Source organism: Saccopteryx bilineata, chromosome 3 (assembly GCF_036850765.1).
Source record: "Saccopteryx bilineata isolate mSacBil1 chromosome 3, mSacBil1_pri_phased_curated, whole genome shotgun sequence".
Lineage (NCBI taxonomy): Eukaryota > Metazoa > Chordata > Mammalia > Chiroptera > Emballonuridae > Saccopteryx > Saccopteryx bilineata.
Genome location: NC_089492.1, coordinates 265711472 through 265725196, shown reverse-complemented (window position 1 = coordinate 265725196; position 13725 = coordinate 265711472). Strand labels below are relative to the sequence as shown.

General features: G+C 44.7%; 1 protein-coding gene and 1 long non-coding RNA gene across 4 annotated transcripts in view; one reads left to right on the top strand and one right to left on the bottom strand.

Annotated features, from left to right (window-relative positions):
* The window catches only part of AGO1 (argonaute RISC component 1), a 40019-nt gene extending 33919 nt beyond the window's left edge, over window positions 1–6100 (top strand). For both annotated transcript variants that reach the window (XM_066269659.1, XM_066269660.1), the window contains exons 15-19: window positions 1294–1488; window positions 3833–3967; window positions 4581–4682; window positions 5428–5627; window positions 5859–6100. In XM_066269659.1, coding sequence (XP_066125756.1) covers window positions 1294–1488; window positions 3833–3967; window positions 4581–4682; window positions 5428–5627; window positions 5859–5967 — 741 coding nt within the window. In that variant the 3' untranslated portion in view covers window positions 5968–6100. The remainder of the gene's footprint in view (window positions 1–1293; window positions 1489–3832; window positions 3968–4580; window positions 4683–5427; window positions 5628–5858) is intronic.
* The window catches only part of LOC136331347 (uncharacterized), a 41439-nt gene that overhangs the window by 24311 nt on the left and 3403 nt on the right, over window positions 1–13725 (bottom strand). The window lies entirely within an intron of this gene.

Below are 13725 nucleotides of genomic sequence, written 5' to 3'. Positions count from 1 at the left end.
GTTATTATATGCTTTAACTTGCTGTAACTCTGCTTTATAAATTTTATAAAGTAAAGTTACTTCCCTACTTTATAAATCACCATTACTGTGGAACCGGTGGGCGGTTAGAAATTTTTACTACTAACAGAGATACAAAAGTGGGCGGTAGGTATAAAAAGGTTGACTACCCCTGGTATAGGCTGTGGTCAGAGACTTGGCCCAGTCTCCAACTCTCCTGCTCTGTATTTGAATTTATCTCTCTCTCTTTCTCTCCACGCCCACTTCTGGGATTTTGGTAGTGACCATATTTCTTCTCTGAAATCCTTTCTAAGGGAGTTACTTAGTTACTGAGACTGTCCTTTCCTCTTCCCCATCCCTAACCCTGATCCATCCATCTAGTATATTAGTTGTCTCTCTAATCCCTCCCCTGAATTCTCTGCTCCCTGTCCCCTAGGGGCTTCTTAATTGCTAGAGGGATCAGACCTTCCTTCTACTTCTCTTTCCTCAATCCTCATGTTTCTCTAGGCAGTCTGTGCTTATCTCAATAAACGCAGGGAACACTGTACTATACTTATCCCTGTTTACCTTGTGGCCATCCATTCTATGCTCTGGCCACTGTCCTCTTTGAAAATGATGTTACTCTCACTACCTGTAAGAATACTTCACCATGATTGCTGGGTAGATTAGTAATTGAATGAAAAAAGAACAAACTTGTGGCTAGATGAGGTTACTTTTTAAATTAGTAGTGCCAAACTTCCACATTCCCTTCTGCAAGGGTTAGGGAAATCAAACTTATATCATATAATGTGGGCTAGGCCCTGTGCAGGGTGCTTTATATGTACTGTAACAGCACTGCAAGCAGATGTTATTATTCTTTTTTTTTTAATCTTTTTTTAAATTTTATTTATTCATTTTAGAAAGGAGAGAGAGGGGGAGAGAGAGAGAAAGAGAGAGAGAAGGGGGGAGGAGCAGGAAGCATCAACTCCCATATGTGCCTTGACCAGGCAAGCCCAGGGTTTCGAACCAGCGACCTCAGCATTTCCAGGTCGACGCTTTATCCACTGCGCCACCACAGGTCAGGCAGATGTTATTATTCTTATCTCTTTCTGAGATGATGAGAAAGAAAATCAAAAGGATTAAGTAATTGCTACATGTGTGATAAAACAGAGATTGAAACCAGGATTTATTGAATCCAAAATCTTACTTATTTGATGGCATAGTTTTCTTAATGAGAAGCTTTTGGGTAGACCCACAGCCTGACAGCGTTGGGTGGGTAGAGGTTCTAGGGACTTATCCTGCTTCCTGGATTGTCAGGTGGTAGGCAGTATGGATGCCCACCCCAGCCGTTATTGTGCTACTGTGAGGGTGCAGCGACCTCGGCAGGAGATCATTGAAGACTTATCTTACATGGTGCGTGAGCTGCTTATCCAGTTCTACAAGTCCACTCGCTTCAAGCCTACCCGTATCATCTTCTACCGAGATGGGGTTCCTGAAGGCCAACTTCCTCAGGTAGGCCTACAGTTGGTTGAAACCACCTTCATATTGTGGCCAGAAGGCCTAATGGAAGCAGAGAATACTGCTACCTTTTCTAAGCTATTGGCACGTGAACTTTGCTAAATGGAATAGGCTTGGCAGCAGCAATCACAACTAAGAGGTGGCATGCACAAGCATCTTCTTGTAACAGAAGATCCTCACTGCCTATTAGTAATTGGTTCATGTTGAAGACTACTTCTTTAGACCACTGGTTGTCAAATTTTAGCATGTGTCAAGATCATTGTGAAGGCTTGTTAAAACTTCTGCGTTGCTTACCCTTCGAATTTCTAATTTAGTGAGTCTAGATTAGTGTCCTAGAATTTATAGTTCTGACAAGTTCCTAGGTGATGCTACTAGTCTGGAAGCCACCTGCTGTTGACCTTTCTTTATAATGTTCTTCTGTTCTTCCTGCCTGCCAAGCCTTCATATTCTGTTGTTTAAACTTGTATACTGAACTAGTCTCCTTGACTACCATTTAATAATATAATTAGCATTTATTGGTTACCATTTATGTGCCATAAACTGTGCTAAGCACTTCATATGTGTTTTATTTAATGCTTACAGTAACCCTATAAAGTAGCAATTATTCTATTTGACAGATGAGAAAAATGGGGCTTGGAAATGTGAAATGATTTCTTCAATGTCACCCAAGCTAATAAGTGGTGGAACTGGTATTTAGACAAATCGGTGTGATTCCAAAGTCCATGTTATTAGCCATTGTGCTCAATTTCCTCCAGGGCATCCACTATTTCCTAAAATACCAGATAAAGTTATAATACCGCTTCTCTGTTCAGAAATGTCTAGTTCACGTAGCCTTAAGTTAAAAATCCAAACTGCTTAGCAAAACAGTCAGTAGTTATTAAGCTCTTACTAGTTTTTCTGTGCTTTAACTTAATTATCTATTTTGGTGAGGGTGGTCTTATTACTAACTTTTAATAGGTGTGAAGAAAATGAGACTTAGAGGGGTTAACTTGCTCAAGGAAATACAACTAAATGAAACTTGGGTTTAAACCTAGTTCTGATTGATTATAAATTCTATCCACTTCTACCATATAGTTTTGACTCCCTATAGGTCAAGGGTCGGGAACCTATGGCTCGCGAGCCAGATGTGGCTCTTTTGATGGCTGTATCTGGCTTGCAGACAAATCTTTAATTAAAAAATGTTAAAAATATAAAACATTCTCATGTATTACAATCCATTCATTTCCTACCATTCATGTTCATGGTTGTGGGTGGCTGGAGCCAATCACAGCTGTCCTCCGGGACAACACCAAATTTTTATTGGATAATGTGTTATGTAGTAGACGGGTCATTGTATGGCTGTCATGGAATTACATTTTAAAATATATGGTGTTCATGGCTCTCTAAGCCAAAAAGGTTCCCAACCCCTGCTATAGGTAATACACAAGGCCACAAGGCATCTATTGCCTATGGTTATTTACCTGTGGCTGCTTCTTTAGGTAGTCCATTTTCTGACACTCGTGCTTTGTTGTAGGACAGAATTCATCTAACTCCCTCTGCATCTGTCTCTGAACTATTGTGTCTGCTCTTCTCTGGTGGTACCAATCTTATCTGCTTTTGGGGGGGGGGTCACAGGAGAACTCCCATTACCCTCCTGATCCTGAAATTGACTCTGCTTTGGGCATTGTAGTTTAGTGATTTCTCTGTGAACATTGGTTCTGTTTCTTTTTGTATTTTTCTGAAGTGAGAAGCAGGGTGAGGCAGACAGACTCCCACATGTGCCCAACCAGGATCCACCGGCATGCCCCCCAGGGGGCGATGCTCAGCCTCTCTGGGGTGTTGCTCCACTGCAATGGGGGCCATTCTAGCACCTGAGGCGGAAGCCATGGAGCCATCCTCAGCCCCCCAGGCCAACTTTGCTCCAGTGGAGCCTTGGTATGGGAGGGGAAGAGAGAAAGGAGGGGGGAAGGGTGGAGAAGCAGATGGGTGCTCCTCCTGTGTGCCCTGGCCAGGAATCGAACCCTGGACTTCCACTAGCCGGGCTGACGCTCTACTGCTGAGCCAACCAGCCAGGGCCGGTTCTGTATCTTGATTTCAGGTCTCTTTATGCATAGTAACCAGGTAAGTGCTCTCCGCTGATGGTAAGCCTCCTATCAAAGGTTTTATAGGAACATATTAGGTAAACTGCAAATAAGGCTGATTTTGGCAGGAAGGACCCATTAGCTCTAATGTTTGGGTGTGAACTTATAAAAGGAGACTGAGCAAAATGCCATGTGTCAATCAATGCCTTAATTCAGAAAGATCTGTGAACTCAAGAGGAGCTGTGTGTTCTTTGTCTCCCTCCTCACCCTGTGCTTAGATCCTCCACTATGAGCTGTTGGCCATTCGTGATGCCTGCATCAAACTGGAAAAGGACTACCAGCCTGGGATCACTTATATTGTGGTGCAGAAACGCCATCATACCCGCCTTTTTTGTGCTGACAAGAATGAGCGAGTGAGTGAGGGATTGAGGAATCCACCTGTTCCTTCATCCATCTTGTCTCCTTCTCTTAATATGAAAAAAGACTTTGAGTTAAAATCTGGGGATTTAGTCCTTGGCCTGTTCATCCTCTCTGGCCTCGTTCTTCCCTCTAGCTCTCATGATCCTTTCTCTACCACTTCTTTTCCTTTGTTCCCCCCTTCTCCCGTCCTCCCCTTATACTTCCTCTCCCTCCTCCTAGTTCCCTGGCCTATAGACCCTATATATAGACCAGCTCCCAGAGAAGGGAAAGGGAACTACCATTTATTGAACTTCTCCTATGTGCTAGACACTGTACAAGGCGTCTTCCTCACAGCAGCCCTGTGAGGTAGGTACTATTATTATCTCCAGTTTAACCTCAGAAAGGTTAAATGACCTGCTAAGATCATACAGCTAATAAATGGTGAAATTAGCACTTAAACACAGTTCCATGTGACTTTAGAAGCCCATTATTTTAAGACCAGTACTCTGGGAACAGCACCTTCTGATTTACTCTTGGGATTCTGGTGGAGTCAGAGTAGAATTGAGTTGGGGCCTTAATTAGGGCCAGGCAGGTCTTGGGATCTTGGTTGTCTTTGTCTCTATACAGATTGGGAAGAGTGGTAACATCCCAGCTGGGACCACTGTGGACACCAACATCACCCACCCATTCGAGTTTGACTTCTATCTGTGCAGCCATGCAGGCATCCAGGTAGTTGGACTAAGTCCTGGGGTTTCCAGTGGGTCAAAAAGTAGTGATTATTACCACTGCCTCTAGAATATATATGTCATCACTGAGTGGCATTCAGATCATGATTATTCTCTTAATAAGCCCTTAATGTACTTGAACAGAAGTGTACTTTGAATATCTTAGGCAAACTGCCTATAAAAAGGGTGCTTTAAGGCCCTGGCCGGTTGGCTCAGCAGTAGAGCGTCGGCCTAGCGTGCGGAGGACCCGGGTTCGATTCCCGGCCAGGGCACATAGGAGAAGCGCCCATTTGCTTCTCCACCCCTCCGCCGTGCCTTCCTCTCTGTCTCTCTCTTCCCCTCCCGCAGCCAGGGCTCCATTGGAGCAAAGATGGCCCGGGCGCTGGGGATGGCTCCTCGGCCTCTGCCCCAGGTGCTAGAGTGGCTCTGGTCGCAATATGGCGACGCCCAGGATGGGCAGAGCATCGCCCCCTGGTGGGCAGAGCATCGCCCCATGGTGGGCGTGCCGGGTGGATCCTGGTCGGGCGCATGCGGAAGTCTGTCTGACTGTCTCTCCCTGTTTCCAGCTTCAGAAAAGAAAATGCAAAAAAAAAAAAAAAAAGGGTGCTTTAATGACATAGATGACTGACTTTGTATTTGCCTGTTCATGGGTGGGTCTTCCAATCTAGCCATAACCTTAACAGTGATCTGTTCCTTATCAGCCATCCCCGCTGCCCAATCTGGAGCCCCTTACCTTCCTGTCTTCCCAGGGCACCAGCCGACCATCCCATTACTATGTCCTTTGGGATGACAACCGTTTCACAGCAGATGAGCTCCAGATCTTGACGTACCAGCTATGCCACACTTATGTACGATGCACACGCTCTGTCTCTATCCCAGCACCTGCCTACTATGCCCGCCTGGTGGCTTTCCGGGCACGATATCACTTAGTGGACAAGGAGCATGACAGGTGAGGCCTGGGATCATGTTGGACTCCTTTTTGCTTCAGCCTCTGGTTACCAGATCCTCCCAGCTTTCTTTAGGTGGAAGGAAATGGGTGTTGTTCAATTTGGTGTCTCTAGGTTCATCTGCCAAATTGGGGTTGGATTTTATTTTTCTTATGGTATGGGAATTGGCACACCCTGGGGATTAGCAGCAGCTCAGTTCACCAGCAAGGGCTTTTTTCATTTTTCCTTTTCAGTGGAGAAGGGAGCCACATATCGGGGCAGAGCAATGGGCGGGACCCTCAGGCCCTGGCCAAAGCTGTGCAGGTTCACCAGGATACTCTGCGCACCATGTACTTCGCTTGAAGGCAGAACGCTGTTACCTCAATGGATAGAAGAAAGTTTTCCAAGCCCCAAGAGCTATGCTGCCCAAGTTCAGAGGAAGCAGGGCGGAGGGAGGTGGGGTAGAGAAGAGTGGAGAAGGCCTTGCTTCCTTCCACAGATGGGGCAAAAGGGTGGGGAACAGGGCCAGTAAGCCAGACCACCAGCCAGAAATTTCTGATATTCACCTCATACCCCTCACCCCATCTTGTCACATCTGGCCCTGACCCCACTGGACCAAGAGGGCAGCACGGGTGCCCACCATACATACAGGTGTCTCATGTGATTCACAGTGCTAAAGACTCATGCCTGACAGCTTGGTAAGGTCGGCTCTGCAGTCCTGCGGACGAAAGCTGGTAGGTTTGGGTTTGATACTTTAGATGGGAAAGTGAGGGGCTTAAGAAAGTGGGTGGGAGGAGGGAAGGATTTTTTAGGAGCCTTAATCAGAAAAGGTCTAGATTTGTTTAAGAAGAAAAACGAAACCAGACCCAGATCAATATTTTAGGATACAAGATGTTTTAATGGGTTAAGAATCCAGTTTGTAGAAAAGATTTTTTAATGCTGATGGTTTTGGTTGCTCCTCCTCCTGCTGCCACCCCTACTTCCCTTATTCCTCTCTTCACCTTTTCCTACCCTACCTTACACCTCCTCCCTGACGGACATCCAGCCCCTAATAAGACTTAAGGCACTATGGCACTTAGCTCTGAAGTGACACGACCCTGTCTTCCTTCCGCCTGCTGGTGGGTAACCAGTGCCTTCCCTGTAACGGTAATGCTGCAGAACTGCAACCTTTTGTATCTTTCTTTGGGGGGGTTGGGGGGGGTAGAGGAGGTAGGTGGGGAAGATAGACCCCTTACCCAACAAGCCTCCAGCCAGAGCGCCAGCTATTTGCATTTAAAGGAATTGACTTCCATATCCATTGAGCTTTTAAAAAGATTACAACCTCAAGATGGTTAAAATCCATTGACATTTGCACTTTCAGGCCTGACAAGTCTCTGGAGCTGCTGAGATGACTGGCTATGCCTCCTTTCCTCCCTGACCTCCCCCACCCTCCCGCCTGCCTGGGTCTGGAGTTACTTTCATAGCTTTTCTCACTCTTGGCTTCTTTTTTCCCCAATGGTCAAGTCTCTTGTGTTTCAATATTTCTTAACTGGGGTGTCTTATAACAAACGATCCTTAGGTCTAAAATAAGAAAAAAAAAGAGCAAAAACTGTTATTTTTATACCATAACTTGAGTCTATTGCCAAAATCTGGATATCCCTCCAATGCCCAATGAGTTTACATCCCAGAAACATTGAGCCATTAGAAAGAACTATGTACCTGAATTGTTCTTTGGCCTAGCTAGGTAAGGGGTGATCATCTCCCCAAGGTGGGGCTCAGGCCCCGCCTTTCCTTTGTGCAGAAAATACCTTTTTCTTGCTATAGGTTCCCTCCTCTGCATTGCACTGCACTCTTTCCTGCAAGCGCATCTTCTCCTTCCTTTGGACTGTCCTCTTACACCTAGGCACATCCCAGATTCCAGCGTGTCCTGTGAATAGGCTGGGGAATTTTGCTGCTCCCTATTGCTTCTGTTTACACAAATGAATTTTTCCTGGTTTCCCACTAGGGCATGTGAGTGGGTGGCATGGACTTCTTTTTTTTTTTTTCTTTTGTTCTCCCTGGATAGAGATGGGGTTTGGCTGTTTTGTAGAACTGGAAAAGTAGGGGGTTCTAGCTGGCCTTGAGGCAAGACCTCCTCTTTCCTTGACCATTTTCTTCTTTCCCACTGCTTGGGATGAGAACTTGCAGCTTCAGTGTGGAAATTCCTCTTTTTGAGGAGCCTGGGTTTGGGTTTGCCCCAATCTGGTGATAAAGCCATGACACTTTAGACCTAGCTCAGGCGTGAAGGCTAGCCGGAGGAAGGCCGGTCTGAATCTGGGCCTGTGCAGTTAAAGCTACCATTTTCCCTCCCCAGCAGCCCTTTTACAGACCCAGATTTGCTATGTAAACAGTCTCTCCCAGGTTCTCTTCTGGTTGGCTACTTTGTTCAGTGACTTCACAAAACGTAGCACAAACATTGATTATGGAGAAAGGCATCAGGACTGTTGAGTAACTCTTCCTTTACTTCTTTCCTACTGGCTCTAGCATGGGGTGTCCACTGGGCACAGCCCAGCTGAAGAACATAATGGAGGGCTCTGGGAGGAGTTAGCTCACTGGAGAGCCTACATTCCTTACACAAGTGCCTAAAGAGAGTGATGCCAACACTCCCATCTACCCTGTCCATCACCTTCATATACTGTCTACTTCATGTTCAGTCACCCTTGGGGGAGGGGAGCTCTCTTGGGACAGTGGGCTCTGCATGTTCTCTTGGGTGCATTTTGGGGCTAGGATCAGGGCACTATTCCTGGAGGGTCCAGTCATTCACCAGCATTTGCAAATATCTATAAAGAACTGGTGGTAGCCACCTACTCTCAGCAAGTTCGTGTTCTTTCCTTTTTCTCTGCCTCACTCTCTCCAGTTGGGTTTGGAGCTGGGGCTTGAAATATGGTTTTTAGCCCTTTGGTGTTGCATATGCCATTCAAGAAATAAAAGTAAGAGCCTTGGCTGGGTAGCTCAGTTGGTTAGAGCATCATCGATATACCAATGTTGTGATGTTGCAGTTTGATCCCCTGTCAAAGCACACAGAGGAACAGATCAATATTTCTGCCTCTCTCGCTCTCTTCCCTTCTCTCTCTCTCAAATCAATCAATAAAACTTTTTAAAAATATATGAAAGCAAAAGAAGCAGCTTGGGCAATGACAAGAAAATGACTTCTTGCTCTGATTTTTTTTTTTTTAATCTTTGAGACTTGAAAATACTCTTGACCTTGAGGATTATCCTTGTTTGAAAAGTGGTGCATGCGGATTGGGAACTGGTGTTGGCAGCAGGCTTTGGCTTTCTTGGATTTGGTTTAGGTGGTGCTTTCACTTAAGTTCTGAGGAAGCACTGGGATGACCCCAGACTCATCCTTTTAGCCAAGTCTCTTACTCCCTCTGTTCCACTCTTTTGCCTTGCTTTTCCTCTTCTCTCTTTCCCTGGCTTCCTTTCACCCAACCCCCCTCATTCAGTCAGCTTGCTTGCTGTTCTGCCTACCTGATGATGAATTCTCTGCATGTCTACAATGATCCCACTGTTAGCTGACAAGGTCAGGCTTAGCGCCTTGGTTGCAGAAGACCAAGAATGTATTCCCCAAGTCCAGAGATGTCTTCTTTGGGCTGGACAGCCTTCAAGCTTACAGAAGGGCTGTGCAGCAGGCCTTCCCACCTGGCATGAAATCAGGGGCTTCTGGCAACTTTCACACCTGTCTATACTCCTTGGAGTTGGTTTCTCTCATTGCTTTTTCTACATCTGGTTCCATTTCTCTCACCTGGGGCTTCCCTGTTCTGAGGATCTATTGGGATTGAGCTGCTTGGGTATCCAGGGTTGAGGGTTAGGGGATGGACATGGGGGAGGAAGGGAGTGATGGGAAAAGAATGGAGAGAATTTGGATAAAAGGTAGGAAAGGAGAGCACTGCTCATTGTTCATTTTTCCAGTCCAGCCTGACCTACTGGGAGTTGAGGTGCTATTGCTGGTCTCTCGGGATAAACCTGGGCTCTTGTTGCTGAGAACTTAGATTTAGAATAATGCTGAAGAAAAACATACCTAAAGGTGTAAAACCTCCCTAAAAAGCTCCTGGTTCCCACCTACTAGATGGCTTCTCTTTGGCTAAGCAACAGTGTTTTTGGAGTTTTCTTTTTCTTGTCCAGAATTCTGTAAATGAGACTTAGCACTCCAGATGTGCAGCCAAGGTGACACTTTTTAGCTGGCCCATGGAATATCTGCAAGGTGGGTAGGGCAGTGTTTTAGACCTGGCATCATGTATAACAAAGAAAGATGGAAGTTCTTTCCTTTCAAGGTAGAAAGTCATCTCAAACTAGCCAAATGCAGTTACAGAAACTACATCTGGGGAAGCTATTTTTATTTATATTTATTGGGCCTAAGCTAATTTAGGATGGTAGCTGGTATGCCTTCCTTTTTAAAGTCTGATCATGGCAGGGATGTGCAGGGCACTCTTTTCTATTTGGCCTTCTAAGCAGATTGGGGAGAAGGGATGCTCTGGTTTTCTTTCCTCCATTTATTAGGACTTGCCTTCTCCCTGAGCAGGAAGTGGCTAGGTTGGTGCTCTTCTCTTACTCTACTCCTGTTGACTTAGGATGTCTGGCTGCTGTTTGGGAGCCCAAGAAAGGGAGTGGAGGGAACGGCTCAAAACAAAAACTATCAGAATAAGGTGGAGAAGGCAGATTTCCTTCTTTATAAAGGAAAGTAAAATCTCCAAGGATTGTACAAGTAAAGACAATGTGTCAAATGCACCGTGTCCCCTGGTGTAGTAGCAATAAGGAAAAATGAAATGACTTTCAGGTGCACACAGTCCAACCTGAATGATGTGTGATGTTGGCACTTAGCAGCCATCTGCTGGGCATGTGTGACTACTCTGGGTTTCACTTTAGTTTCTAAATTTTTTATCCCTCTCAAGTACAGCATGGATAGGGAAATGTCCCTGGAGCCCCACAGCTGTGTACTTGTTTGCATTTGTTTCCCTTTGAGACTTGTGTTTGTGTCCTGCTTTGAGCTGTACCTTGTCCAGTCTATTGTAAAATTATCCCAGCAGCTGTAATGTACAGTTCCTTCTAAAGCAAGCAACAGCAGCAGCACAATTCTGTGTTTTATAAAGACAACAGTGGCTTCTGTTTTTAACGTGCGGTCTCTTTTTCTCTTTTTTCCTATTAGCAAAGCAAACTGTTGGGTTTAATTATATCTCTGGTAGATTTTAGGTTAGAATAATAGATTGTTACAAGAGCAGAACCATCATTTTTAAAGGAAGAAAGTGGTAAAAACAAATTCCAGAGTTTGGAAATTGCAGATGGTATGTAATCATACTTCACAGGGCCTCCACATATTCTTCAACCAGCATGGGAAGTACTGTGTCCAGTAGTATTGCTGGGGAAAAGGCAGGCACAAGTCAAAATGAAGAATATTGTCTCCTTAAGGAGCTTAAAGTTTGGTTAGTGATATGAGTAGTTAAATGGTCCCCTGATACAGGACAGAGATGATGAAGGACTGAAACAAGGCTGTAAGGCTGTAGCAACAACGATAGGAAAGGGCAGATTTGAGAAACACTCAGGAGATAGAATTAATAGTACTGAATAGATGATGGAAGGGGAAGAGAGGAGTAGAGGCTAATACCCAGGTTTCCGCTTGAGTGTGTGAGTGTATTGGGACATTCTTCTAAGCAAGATGGGAAGAGGGGAGACTACAGAAAAAAGATGGTGAATTTTGTGAAGACAATTAGCCTTGTATTGACTGATTTGCAGTTCTCATGGGGCAATGAGGTTAACGTTTCCAGTAAACACTGTTTTGGTGCTCAGGAAAGACTACAAAACTGCAATTATAGGTGACAGTTAAAGCCATAGGAATTAACAAGATGGTTTAGAAAGAGTAGAGTGAGAGGAGTATTATATACAACTTTAGGGAACAATTTAAGGGATGAGAGGAAGCAGAACCTAAGGTGACTGTCAAAGCACTAGTAGGTATTTTGTACATTTTGGCTAATTTAATGAGATGGGAGTAAAAAGAGTGGAATAGAAGCCAAGAAGGGTGTGGCTAACATGAACTGCTGCCATGAGAAGGGGATATTTTTTCCTATTCAGTTCACCATCCTCCACCCCATCTTCTCTGGGATTTTAGAACTTTATGGTCGTTCTCCAGTATTTCTTGAAAATGAGCATTGGAAAAACCTCATTTGAATAAGGCTTAGACTGGGTCTTCCAAGTTGTTCACCACAACCGCCACCATCACCTCCAGCTTCCTCCTGTTCTCAGGAGAAATTTGTAAAAGAATAAAATAAACAAACCTAATTTTGTTCCTAACCAGTGTCATAGATGGTGTTCCAGTGCACTTTATAGCACGTACGTGCTTGCTCTATTTTCATGACTTGTTTCCCCAGAGCCTGTGAACTTCCAGGAGCAGTACTACCGTCTATTCACTTTTGTCATCTTAGGGCCAAAGCTTACATTTAAGGGGTCAGTATTTGCAAATAGAATTGAAATAAACTAGATCTGTAGTTTTTAATACAGGGAGTGGGGGTGATGGGGAGTTAGGGTGATAACTGAGTGTACAGGATGACTCAGCATTTCTGAATCTTCAGGTAAGCAGAAACTTAACCAGATTATCATCATCTTTTCTCACTCTCACCCCAACTTAGAGGGTCTGTAGTTTTGTACCTTCAGTTGATGGCACAGTTGTTAAGCATGTAAGCTCTGGCATTTCTCCCTGGTACTGCTAGAACACTGTTAACTCTGTGGGAAGATTGCTCAGAAAGATTCTGGCATAGAGCCCAGTGAGAAATTTTCAGTGGCAGCTAGCATGTGTATACATGGGCCCAGCATTCCTCTGGAGGCCAAGTGTGGTGAATTCAAATTGCAGAGCTAACCTGTGGCTACCACCTGCCAGATTCCTTTGGGAGCAGCCAGCCAGACCCATGTTCTTTTTCAGCAGCAAGGGTTAGTGAGGTTGGTTGAACTTGAAGAGCAGGTTGGAACATGGAGATTTTCCCCAATTGAAGTAAGGCCTTAATTTATGACTCTTAATGAAACGGAAGTAAAGTATTTAGCAAAGCAAGTGGGAGAATGATCATTATGAGATACGTGGCTGTTATCATTATCATTATAAGTGGCTGTTGGTCACTACTAAAGAGAAAAATATGGTGGGAGCCCAAGGCCTGATTTGTCTGGTTTTAGAGCTCAAGGTTTTGAGGTAAGGCTCGTACTAGCACCCCTCGACATCCCCTTTCCGTATTGATTGAGCAGCCTTCCTTCTGCCCTGTTAACTGGCAACATATATGTATATTTGTAGCACATTCTTGTCTAGCAAGTGGCTTGGGGCAGAGTGAGGCTTGGTATATGTTGGGTATCTCTTGGCTTACCAGACTACAGAATCTTATGGGAGGGTTTGGTGACTAAAGGAAAGGGATATAGTGCAAAGAGAAAACTGTTTTCATGTTCTGAGTCTGGGCGGTCCTTAGACTGCTGTCTGTACTGCTTGATTAGGAAGTAGCATTAAATTGTAGCAAATGGCTCTCCCTATTTGTTTGTAGTTTTCAAGACATTTATTCCTCGGCTATAGGCTGGGAAACCTGGCAAGCTTAAAAGGTGCACAGAACATGAAAGAAGCACACCTGTAAAGCAGTGATGTCAAGGAGGAGAAAAGTGGAAAAGTGGACTTGCTGGGGATGAGCTACATTTTAGTCCACTTGAGCACCAAGACTGCCCTCCCCAGCTTACCATATTTAGGTTTTTGAGGATAGCGTGGCTTACATACTGTCCTCCTGCTCTGCGCTGCCGCAGCTTCACTGCTGTTATCTTGGCGATGTCTTTTTGGGACAAAGAAATATTGAGGGACCTTGTAGGGAGCCCTCCTTCCCTCTTACCCACCTTCTGAAGGCAAATAACTTTCTAATTAAGAGAGGCAGTGGAAGCTCCCAGCCAGTTTTCTGAAAATGGCCTATGGGCTGTTAATGGAAGTAAACTGGAAAAGGTGGAGCTTGGGTACTTCATTGAAGGACAGGATTAGGTGTTTGGTACAGCATCTGTTTATATTATATATTTAATTACATCTTCACAACATTCGTGTGAAGTAGTTTATCAGTTAACCTCAATTGCATATAACAAAACCCCAATTAAGTTGGC